This window comes from Hippocampus comes, unplaced genomic scaffold, assembly GCF_001891065.2.
Source record: "Hippocampus comes isolate QL1 unplaced genomic scaffold, H_comes_QL1_v1.1 scaffold109, whole genome shotgun sequence".
Classification (NCBI taxonomy): domain Eukaryota; kingdom Metazoa; phylum Chordata; class Actinopteri; order Syngnathiformes; family Syngnathidae; genus Hippocampus; species Hippocampus comes.
The window spans coordinates 68,965-80,113 of NW_017805274.1; the positions used below are offsets into that span (position 1 = coordinate 68,965).

At 44.5% G+C, this 11,149-nt stretch overlaps 1 protein-coding gene across 1 annotated transcript in view; it reads right to left on the reverse strand.

The window, feature by feature from the left end:
* The window catches only part of zbtb16a (zinc finger and BTB domain containing 16a), a 104,033-nt gene that overhangs the window by 25,875 nt on the left and 67,009 nt on the right, over window positions 1–11,149 (reverse strand). Inside the window, exon 4 of the mRNA XM_019869627.1 lies at window positions 7,400–7,486. Within this exon, the coding sequence (XP_019725186.1) occupies window positions 7,400–7,486 (87 nt within the window). The remainder of the gene's footprint in view (window positions 1–7,399; window positions 7,487–11,149) is intronic.

Below are 11,149 nucleotides of genomic sequence, written 5' to 3' on the forward strand. Positions count from 1 at the left end.
GTTTGGGGTGAAAGGTTGGAAGCACTCCTGCTAATCTTGCTTCACAATTAAGGAATAATAAGGACTAAAAGAATGGCTGCTATTGTGAGTGGGCTAATCGAAAGGGTATTTGCACTGTAAATGGGTGGGGCGGGGGGGGGGCTGTTGATATTTAACACTCTCCTAAGATGTCGGCAAACAATCGGCGACGTAATTACAAGGGGAGATTTACTTGGAATAACAGCGCAGAAAAACGAAAGCACAGTCATTGTTGATGGGACATCGCTCGCTTCCGACGGCCAACCCTTAAACGCCTCGCCAAGGTTAAAATGCAACAGGGGATATTGGGAAGGAGCCTCCTGATGTCCACTGTTCCTTTTCCTTATCCGTGCTTTTTTTATATCATAGCAATCCCGATATACTGTGGCAAAAAGAATCCTCGAAGTTGCTTGTGGCAAAAGGGAAAATAAAATGCTTTCCCCAGATCAGTGAAGTAGCAACCTAACGTGAGCTAGCCTCCCGGGATGCCATGACATCTTGATTGTTTTTGTGCGTCTATGATCTTGAGTACAGTATGTTGCCGAAATTGATACAAAAAAAATCTGACCCTGCCCCCCACACCGAATAAAAACGGAGTAATGAAAAAATAAATAGGAATTAAAATACAAACAACAGAAGAAATATGAAGTTAAAGAAATTAAGCAAATACTAAATCGATAAATAGAAAAAAGCGATATAAAAGAAAAATACAAACAAAATAGCAGACAAAAATACCTATAAATAAAAAATATAAAATCAAAAAAATGAAACAAAGAAAATACAGATGAAAGCTGAATAAAATACGACAAAATAAATACGATAAAATAGCTAACAAATACAAAATATGAAAATTATATAGTGCTAAAAAATATAAATTCAACTATAAAACGTACAATAAATATCGAATAAAAATATAAACATATATAAATAAAATATAGTGATAAATAAAAACAAACAAAACAATACAAAAGACAAAAAAACGAATAATAACAATAGAAATATCAAATTTAAAATTATAATTAACCAAAATAAAAGAACCAAATTCGAAATAAAACTAAATAATACATGAAGTCAAGAAAAATAAATATGAACTCAAAAGCAATAGAAATAAAAAAAAATACCCCCCAAAACAATATAAATAAATAAATACAATATTTTTAAAACATATGAGTGGAGAAAAAAAAAAAAAAAAAAAAACTTTCACTACATTCACACACAATGACAATGGAAATTATTTGGTTTTTCCCAAAAAAAGGTGTCCAAAACAAGATGCAAATGATGTGTGGGGGTGTCGTACAAAGGGCGGCATCCAGGGGAGTTAAGATGCCCCGACAAGGTGGGGGGCTCGTCCTTTGGGCGGCACGAGGGGGCCGCTGAGGATATTGGCCGGCCAGATTTGTGGCGTGTCCCGCTGACTTCCATTTTATGGCCCGTGAATCGCAGCGCCCGCTGGGAGTCCATAATCCGCCCCCCCCCTCCCGCCCCTGCCTGACTGCCGCCGCCCGGGCCCCGTTAATTTATTGCTCTTTCTGGATGTGTGGCCGCCGTCTGCGGATTCACCCGTCCCATCCCAATTTGTTCGCGGATCCCACCCACTTATTTCATGGCCTTATAAGAAAACCGACTCCCTCCCGGACAAGCTGTTGTTCCACACTTTCACGCCACGCCGCCTCAATGGGCCTGTGCCCGCCGGTTCGCAGGGGTTCCGCAGGGTGGCTGGGCCAACTCTGGTTGCTTCTCAATGAAAGCCCATTGCGAACTCTCATTCACGCATAATTTCTCATTCACGCGCATCTCCTCCGAACTGCTCTCGGTTCTCTGCCGCATCAATCAGCGCTTTTCCTCCGCCTCGGAAAAACTCATTTAGATCTTATCGGGAGAAAATTTGTTTGCAGGGGAAAGAGGAGGCGGCTCGTCGTGAGGGAAGTGACTGTAGTCAAGGTAGCACCACTTGATTTAATTTAGCGGCGATAGAGTCTCGGACCACTTGTACTCTGATCATTTTGCAAGGCGAGCATGGGAAGATGGACGCAAGGTAAAAAAAGACGAAGGAGCGAAAAGGGACAGTCCACATGAAGCAAAAACAATACTTTTTTTGGGGGGGGGATTGGATGATTTCTAGTTGTTTGGTCTATTTCTTTTGTGCAAGGTGGGGATTATCAAGAATACCTGGTGCAAGGAGTACTCACATTAGTAGGACATTGCACTAGCATAGTTGCCCATGGAGGACCAGCATGCCAATCTTTTCTTTTTTTTTTTTAAACTATGTACCATTTCTATTCATTGCATTTTTTTTTTAATTTTGCAAAGCAACAGAATCAAAAATACGGGGTGAAAGGAGCATTTACATGCATCGTATGATAGCAGTACACCGCGCTAGCATATTTCTCCATGCAAGACTAGCATGCTATTTTTTTTTAAAATATATTTATTTTAAACTCAATATACTGTTTCTATTAGTTCTGTGCATTTATATTGTGCAAGATGGCAGTTAACATGAAGATCTTGCGACAGGAGCAGTCGCATTAAATATATGACAGTCGTACATTGCGCTAATGTATTTGCCCATGCAGCCAAATTTTTATTTTTTTACTTTATTTGGATTATTTTTCCTGTTCATTTCTATTGCACAACTGGAGAGAATGTTAACTAAACATCACGTTGAAAAAAATCTGTCATAGCTTGTATTATTTTCAACGTGCATTGAAGCAGAAAAATACATATTTTGATGCATGCACCTTCTATTTTAATTTGAGCTGATACTGAACTGATACCTCGTGAACAAACCGCTAGCATACACTGAATGATTTATCCTTATTCTAACAAGCTACGCATTTATGCTCCTGCAACAGTGACCGAAGTCTCCCTGTGTGTGTGTGTGTGTGTGTGTGTGTGTGTGTGTGTGTGTGTGTGTGTGTGTGTGTGTGTGTGTTTGCTTTGCGTATGGCAGGCCTAATGCTCCCTGACAACTTAATAACATCACAATTAAGTCGATGCTAAACAGATGCCCGGCTCGTGTGATTTCAGGCACTTTTGACGCCCGCGTGTTCGGCGTCGCCGTCGGCCTCATTCGCTTGACGGACGTGACCGACGCTTATCGGATCCTCGTTTCGGGACCTTGTTGTTGTGGCTTTTCAGCACATGTTCTTCTTCGTCCCTCGCTTCCCTCCCTGCCGCCTCGCTGCAGCCAAACTATTCCTGGCTTGAGAAAAGAAAGTGTTTACTCTGGAATCACGCTGCGCTCACAACGCCGTTGCCCGCGAGGCGCTTTGCATATTTTCCGCCCGTATTACGAGGCTTGAAAAGGACGGAGGGGAGGGAATAATTGAGAGGCAATGAAACAGGCCACAAAAAGGACCCTCCCCACGCGTGGCTGTTATCACCACTTGCACCAAGTGAACATCTGGTTCACGTACGAACGGTCCCGACCGACAAAGTCCCGCCAAGGCCGCCGGCTCGCAGTCACACGGGAGTGGCTGTCGCCTCCGCCGCCACGACGGGTAACTGCTCATTTTGTGACGTGGCCTTCGCTCACTCGCGCCGCATTTCCATGCAAATTACAAGTCGCGCCAGTGAAAGCTACAATCTCGCACAAAACAAATCGACTTGCTATTCGGGCCCAAAACGCAAGCGTCTTCGGACCTTATTATGCTGTTTTTACACTTGCGTTGGGCCGGTATAACCTTCACCAGAACGCTTCCAAGCAACCACCTCTCACCGCGTCACGATTGTGTATCACACGAGTGTCGTTAGGCTGCGGTGCGCAGCGTCGATCGATGCAAGGCTTTACTGGACGCGCAGGAGGAAAAAGAGCCCATTTGACACAATACATGAGGAAAACGTTTAAGGAGGGGGGAAAAAATGACTGAATCAAACTAGAAATGCAGTTTTGGTGGTGGGGGGGGGTCGTGGCCACAATCGTTACCCTGCCCTAATAATACTAACATCACAATTTTCAGCAAATCAGCACTGCCAATCAACAAAATGGGAGACTTCCTGTGTTTTTTTTTTTTTTGGGGGGGGGGCATGGCTTCTTGAGACTTTTTTTGTAGATCTACTCATAATAGAGATAGCTCCCAAATTTCATGTTTCTAGTTCAAACTGACTGCAGGGGCTCCATTCTCGAAGAATTACTAAGCAGTGCCGTCGTGCCAGTTTTGGGGCTCACGTTTGTCTTTGCAATTTCATTTAGTGTCCATCTGTTTTATATATGTGATTCAAATTTTGTAGAAATCGGATGAAAAAAAAAATTTGTTCTGACAAGTTATGAACAAAGAACCCTTAAAAACTTCATCAATTATGCTAAAACGGCCGTTTTGAAACAGTCTGGCAGACTTCCTATGATTCTTTTTTAGGCATGTATTCTTAAGACATATTTGTGGGGCTACTAATGAGAGACAGGCCGACATCATTTTGTGTCAGCAAATGAAACCTCGGGGGCTGAATTTTCAAAGACTTTGGATGCTAGGACTCGTGGAATGAATCAAAATTACCTTAAAATGGACGCTTTCAGCCAAAACGGTTTCTGAGTCTTTTCGCATATTGCTCCTTGATACTTTTTTGTGGGTCTACTCATGCTAGACAAGCCGACCAAACTTCATTGTGCAACGTGAAATTGGCCAGTATCAGTATTGGTTCAGATATTCTCCGGTACTTGGTAAAAATGCTCCGATACTACACACCGACACCACGTGACCTGCCTGATGTACGATTGCTGCGCAGAAGCCACGTCACCAGTCTGCGATAATGTATTCGTTTTGACTCCACTTTATTTTATAGTCAACACACAGATCTTGTTTTTTGTGTATCCACCACCAGTTTACATACGTTCTTCTTCATGTACTTTCTACTGTATGTACTCCTTTTTACAAAGTGGCCCTTAAACGTGTTATATTGGACGGAAGTGACGCCGTAATCAAGAAAAGTTACTGTGTTTGAACAATATTTGGTTAGAATAATACACATTTTGATCTGCAGTTCCTGAACGCATCCTCGCATGCCACCATCTGACGAGCGCTGAGTGAAATTAGCCCGCTGCCAAAACATCCTCCCCACGGTTTGCTGGTTGACAATAAGAAAAAAAAAAAAAAAAAAAAAAACCTTGCTAAAATTAGCCCCGGCTGTGTATGTTGCATAACAGCCGTAGTGCACATAAACAAGGCAGAAAGTAAATAGGCTTGGAGTTGGAAGTATGACAGCAGCGGGGTTTTATTTTGGTTTTGAAGATGAAAGCTTCCTCGACCGCCTGGGAGAATGTTTGCTTACAAAAGTCCCAGTTTAGCGGCAGAAGATTCACTGCAGATATTCTTGGAGTAGTTTCGTGATTTTTTCCATTACTCGCAAAGAAGGGGAATATTTGCTGTATGTTTCCTACGTCGGAAATAAACGCCACGTGATGTTTTCGCTGGGAATGACGACGACTTCAGGAATGCGCCGGCGAGCTCCAAACCGTCCCGTGGTTTTATTTTTTTCGGCCCCCGTCGAAGCTGAGTCAGACTGCAGCTGATCGCTCCGCACCACAATAGGGACCATTCAACGCGGCGAGGCGGCGAGCCCAAATACTGATGCCGAGAGGGTGTCGGGTCACCGCCGGCTACTGTACACATGACATGACAGCCTTTACCTTTCATAGACAAACACTAGCGCTGCGTCTGAATAAGGACATTGTTGGCGACAGAGGAGCGGCGTGTTTGAAAAGAGGCCTTAGGCAGAGGCAACCTACATTTCTTCTCAACTATAGTTTCATATGTACCAGTGGCAAAAGAAAAAAAAAATTGAAGCATGGAGAGTCTCTGTCGTTAAAATACAGAAGTGCAGTCCATTAAGTGCGAGTGATCACGGCCAACAGCTTTTTAAAATCTCTTCTCCTTGATTCTTGCCCTTCTCCGACTCTGAATTGCAATTTGTGCCTTCTGTGACAATCCCGCCATGTTTTTGCGGTTCACGCACGCTGCCAAGTGGAGCCTCAAAACACGATACGGACTACAAGGTTTTCCGTTGTAAAATGTGGGCAGATTTTTGGTGTTCAATCGCCTTGTGTGCGGGCGACGAGCGGCCAGCTACAAAGTCAAACATAATCACTCTGCATACGGCACGCGTGCCTTTAAGGGGAGTGGCATAGTGAGTGACACGAGAAACTCGATTCAAATTTGGCTCGCCGTTTAGCATATCAACCAACCTCCTATAGATGCTGTATTGGTAGCTTCCCTGTTGCTGTGGCGTCGTTTTGCACACTGACCCCCCCCCCGTGAAAACGGATTCCATTGGTTCCAGACCAGAATGTTTATATTTAGAGCCCGAGGAGGAATATTTGCGAAACTTTGCCGACATCGCCGTCACCTCTCAGATGTTTGGGAGGAGAACGGACGGCCACAAATTTGGGGGCAAAGTGGCCAAAAAGGAACAGGCTGCCACTGGCAATGATGATAATGATGAGTGTCTATTTCTGGAATCTCTTTGCGTGCACATTGGCAGCACCGCTGTTGAAACGTCTAATTCAGTTAAGTCGGAAATGAGCAGTCGCTTGATTGGGCCCACGATTGTTTGCATGGCATTTTTGCAAACATTTAATGACACCGTAGAATCAAAATTCAACCTGAATTGTTCTTCGACAATGTCACCATCATAAAAAGGAGGAGAGTCCAGAATTCAATTGACATTTTGTGCAAAAAGTTCTTTTGAAAAGTCACACAAACTGGAATTGAAATGTAGAATCAAGAATTTTTAAAAAATGTCAATTCAACTTTTTTCATGAAACATAAACAGTAAAATCGGCCTTAAAAGTGACACAAAAATGTGACATTTTAAACACCCCTGGAATCGGACAATTTAAACATTGTCAGGATAATTAACGGTGGACCCGTGGACTGTGAATATGAATTGGGGGAGGCTCACTCGATTTCTGCTCCCATTATTTCCTCCGGCCAAATTGTTAAATGATCTGTCACACACTCGCACAGGCTGAAAATTAAGACCCGAGCACACCATTAGGTCTACTTAACAGCAACGGACATCGGAGACAATCCTGTCCGTCTAAATTAAACACCTCATTCCGCCTCACATCTGCCGAAGGAGGAGGATTTACTTCCTCCCATTTCCATCTTGGCAGCCGCACCGTCTTCCCATCTCCATAGCGAGAGGGAAAAGGGGGCATCGCGATAAACAACACCAGGCCCTGCCAAGTGTTCCCGACTATGTTGATTACTGTTACGTCTCTTGCGATTTAGGGCGAATCCGGCACGGTGCCATCTCGCCGTCCGTCATCATCTCCGCCGAGCCAGACGAGATTGGCCAATGCGGGCTCGTTGTCAAAAAAAAATATATATCTATCTATCTCAGTGTACCGCAGCAAAACAAATGAGCGGTGTTGTTTTGTTCTTACCGGTGTGGATCTGCCGGTGAGCCTCCAGGGATTCTTCGGTCTGGAACTGAGCGCCGCACTGGTCGCAGACGATGGCCTTCTCGCCGGCTGGAGGACAAAAACACAAGATGAAGAGTGGACGTTTATCACACGCCGGGCAACGCGGGGACGAGACGAGCGCGGGGAAACGGGAGTCTTATCGTGGAAAATGTCACCATTTCATTAAAAGTGGGGGGAAAAAAGAGAAGATACAATTTTTGGCTTTTGTTGATATCTGAAATGCGACAAATTATGGTTAATTGACATTTGAATTGCTTGTAAAAAAAAAAAAAAAAATAGTTGAGTCTCTGGAGTGCCTGCTTACCCATCAAGTGTGAAATTAAACAACTTTGTAACTCTGATGTGAGTGGCCTGTTTCTGAAAACGGGACTGTGAGCAAGCCTTTCTGAATTTACATAATTCTGCACACTCCAAGTTTCCCCGCTCATGACTTGGCAGCCAGGCTGCGCAGAAATCGACATTCAAGACGACAAGGAAACGCAACAATATCACTATTCAACTGCAAACACTATTGAGCCAAAAGCTAAGCAAGAGCCGCAGAGCTTGAAGCGCGGACTCGCGTTAGCATCCGAAAAGCGGCACACAATTGTTCGGCAAAGTCGCGACATGGTGGGGACGGCTGTTGCATTTGGGCAACATCAATCCGAGTTCTAACTCGACAAGTTTTGTGACAAAGTGCTGCACCCAAGAGTGAAAATCATGAGAATGAGCAAACTTCACAGATACACTCATGTAGCTTTGCCTTACAGCAGTCCATTTAGCTTCAAACTAGCAAACAATGCAAAAAAAAAAAAAAAAACAGATGGGCTAACAAATCGCCGCATTACAGCCACAAGCAATTGATATTTGAACAAAAACAGTGGCGGGACACATGTAGACAGACAATATAACAACATTCGCAGGCATATAATCTCTATCCTCTGCGAAAAATGGCTAATATTAAGGTAGCTCAGTGAGTCAGTTGTGAAACTGTCTGTCCTATCCAACCAGGTGGTCAAGACGCACACACTGGAAGGAACATCCCATTCAATTGTACAAAAAGTGGCAAGGACACAGTCTAATTCTTTACATTCTATGTCTTTATTATGTCATTACAGTGCTCCTTGGCATATCCATTCATTTCATTCGGAAACCAATCACGCACGTGACTGGTTATGATGACCCTTGATGGGACAAGCTGAAGAAACAACAACTTTAAGTTGACTGATGAATGTGTTTATTTGAATGTGGAAGAAGCTTGTATTGCCTAAAAGATGGCTGCCTTCTCATTTTAAACACAAACTGCTGCGATTAATGCCACGCCTTCCAAAGTCCATTTGGGTCAATTATTTTGACGCACGCATTGAAACCAGAGTGCCTATTTATCCGCTGTCAACATGAACCGCCACTTTTCTTGTTCTTGTGCTCCGAATACAAACAGTTTACAGTGCTGCCTCGGGGCTGCCGATGTGTCATGTTCACTTTATCGAGAGCGTGTACAACCGTGTACGGCAATAAACGGACGTATACGCCGCGCGCAATCGCATCAGAGTGCGGGCTAATTATGGTTTTACGGGCTTTGGCACGGCGTACTGTACATGCCATACGCATCACACATCAAACACATGCACCAAGTGAACATCTGGTGATTGTGTTTGTGTGTGTGTGTGTGTGTGTGTGTGTGTGTGTGTGTGTGTGTGTGTGTCCAGCGCCAGCACACGCCGATCTCTCGGTTTGTTCTTGGCAAGGCCTCCCGGGTTACGACACCCCCAGAGAGAGCAAGAGAGCACCATGAAAACAGGAAAGCGATTCTTAGATGACGCCCCCCCCCACCCCCCAAAAAAGAATGAAAAAGAATAAGGGGGAGCGATGTTTTGTGTGGTTTTGCAACTGCGGTGATATGAGGGAACGGCCTGTACTGTAACGAGCGCCGACTGGAAAAGCAGAAATGACACAGAGCGTACATGACAGTGTGTGCCTGCCAGAAGAGTGCTTATGCAACAAGTTATGCAAAAGAGGGGGGGGAGAAAAAAAAAAACAAAATAAAAAAAGACAGCGCGCTGTACAAGTGAATGTGGCCGGATCGCGAAATGCGACCTCATAAAAAGCGGAGCATCTTGGTGTCATCTGTGTTTATTTTCATTTCATAAAAAAAATAAATAAAAAACACTCTACGCTAACTGCAAATTCAAGAGGCATCATTAGCTGGCGTATGGCGGACGCAACGGCAAGCATATGGCAGATTAGCAGCCACTTAACCTTTGCTGATCGACACGAGCGTTAGCGAAATGACGCAGCACACGCTGACAAGCACAAATCTGCCCGACTACGCCGACGTTAACAAGCCGTCTGAGTGACTAGCGCTCACTTTGGGCAAATAGCAACTCTGGGAATGTGTCATATGAAGCACTCGCTCGTGTCTCGATAGGCAGCTCCTTTCATGGGCAAAATGGATACATACTTAGGGGAAGTCAAGTCAAAGATTTTCTTGACAATAAAATGTTCTATGCAGGCTCGTGAGTCTTAAAAACGCTATTGTGATTCATATTGCGTTTGTGGAATAGAAATCAAGTCGCAAATGACACCCGTTTTTCTCACAGACAGCCTGCTGTCTGTAGCGGCTGAAGCCAGGCGGCAGCCATCTTGCGTTGCCTCAGTTACTGACAAATTTTTTCTTAAAAGTGCTTTTTTTATGCCTGTATGGGGTCACGTGAGCCTCTCAAAGTGCAAACTTCATTGCTTGCACCAACCGTTCAGAATATATTATCTCAGTCTCGTGAATAGTGAGTTACCGATGTTATGTTTTGTGTCCCGAATGGGCTTTGCTTTCATTTCATCACAGACGGTTCTGACGTGATGCAGAAGAATCTTTTGAGTAGCACTCTGAGGTATACCTGACGAGAGAAAGTTCTGAATCACATACCGATGAAATACGCGTTTCGAGCTTTTCCCCAGACTTTTTGCTACAACCTTTCGACACACAATGTTGCACTCTCGCTGCAGACAGAAAACGACGTGAAAACGTCGCAGAGAAATCAATGTCACGTTCGATGCACTTAGCGAGTGGCAACCGCAAGATGGCCGCCGGTGGTTTTACTACTCGTTACGGTGAGTCGGCGGTATTAGCAGTCCAGATTATTAGATGATGAATGTCTGGTTTTTATCCATTTCAGAGGGCTAAGGGGGCGGCGGCCATTTTGCGACTTCTTGTCTACTAATAAATGACATCAGAGTTGCTCAGGGCTCAGGTATTGACCAATCACAACTCAGCTTGCCAACATCACATGACCAAACTGTTTGACCGGAACTGTAAAGCTGCTCTGTGCGGCGGTGGAGTGCAACCATTTTCCTTTAGTTTCCCGGTGGCTATGTTACCCCTCTGAGCCATTAGATACTGGTTGTTCGGAAGCGGGGCGAAACCGGGCACAAATCGCTCCAGATTGTCCTTTATGCCCGTACGCCATTTTGGCGTATTTCTTTCCCGTCATTCCGACAGCAAAAGGACGTGGCTTTTGTAGCGTTGGGAGAGCAGTCTTTTGTTGGCTGTGATATAGAACACTTGAGACAAAGATAACAGCTGATGTGAACCCCCTCATCGGCGTCCAAAAAGACCATCTTTCCAAGTTCACCCGCTCGCCATCAAAGGGAACCTGGAGATTTATCACTTTAATTTGGCAGTGAAAGTGGCTAATGGCGAGGAACCCCCCCCGCCCCTCATAAGACCTCCCCCTG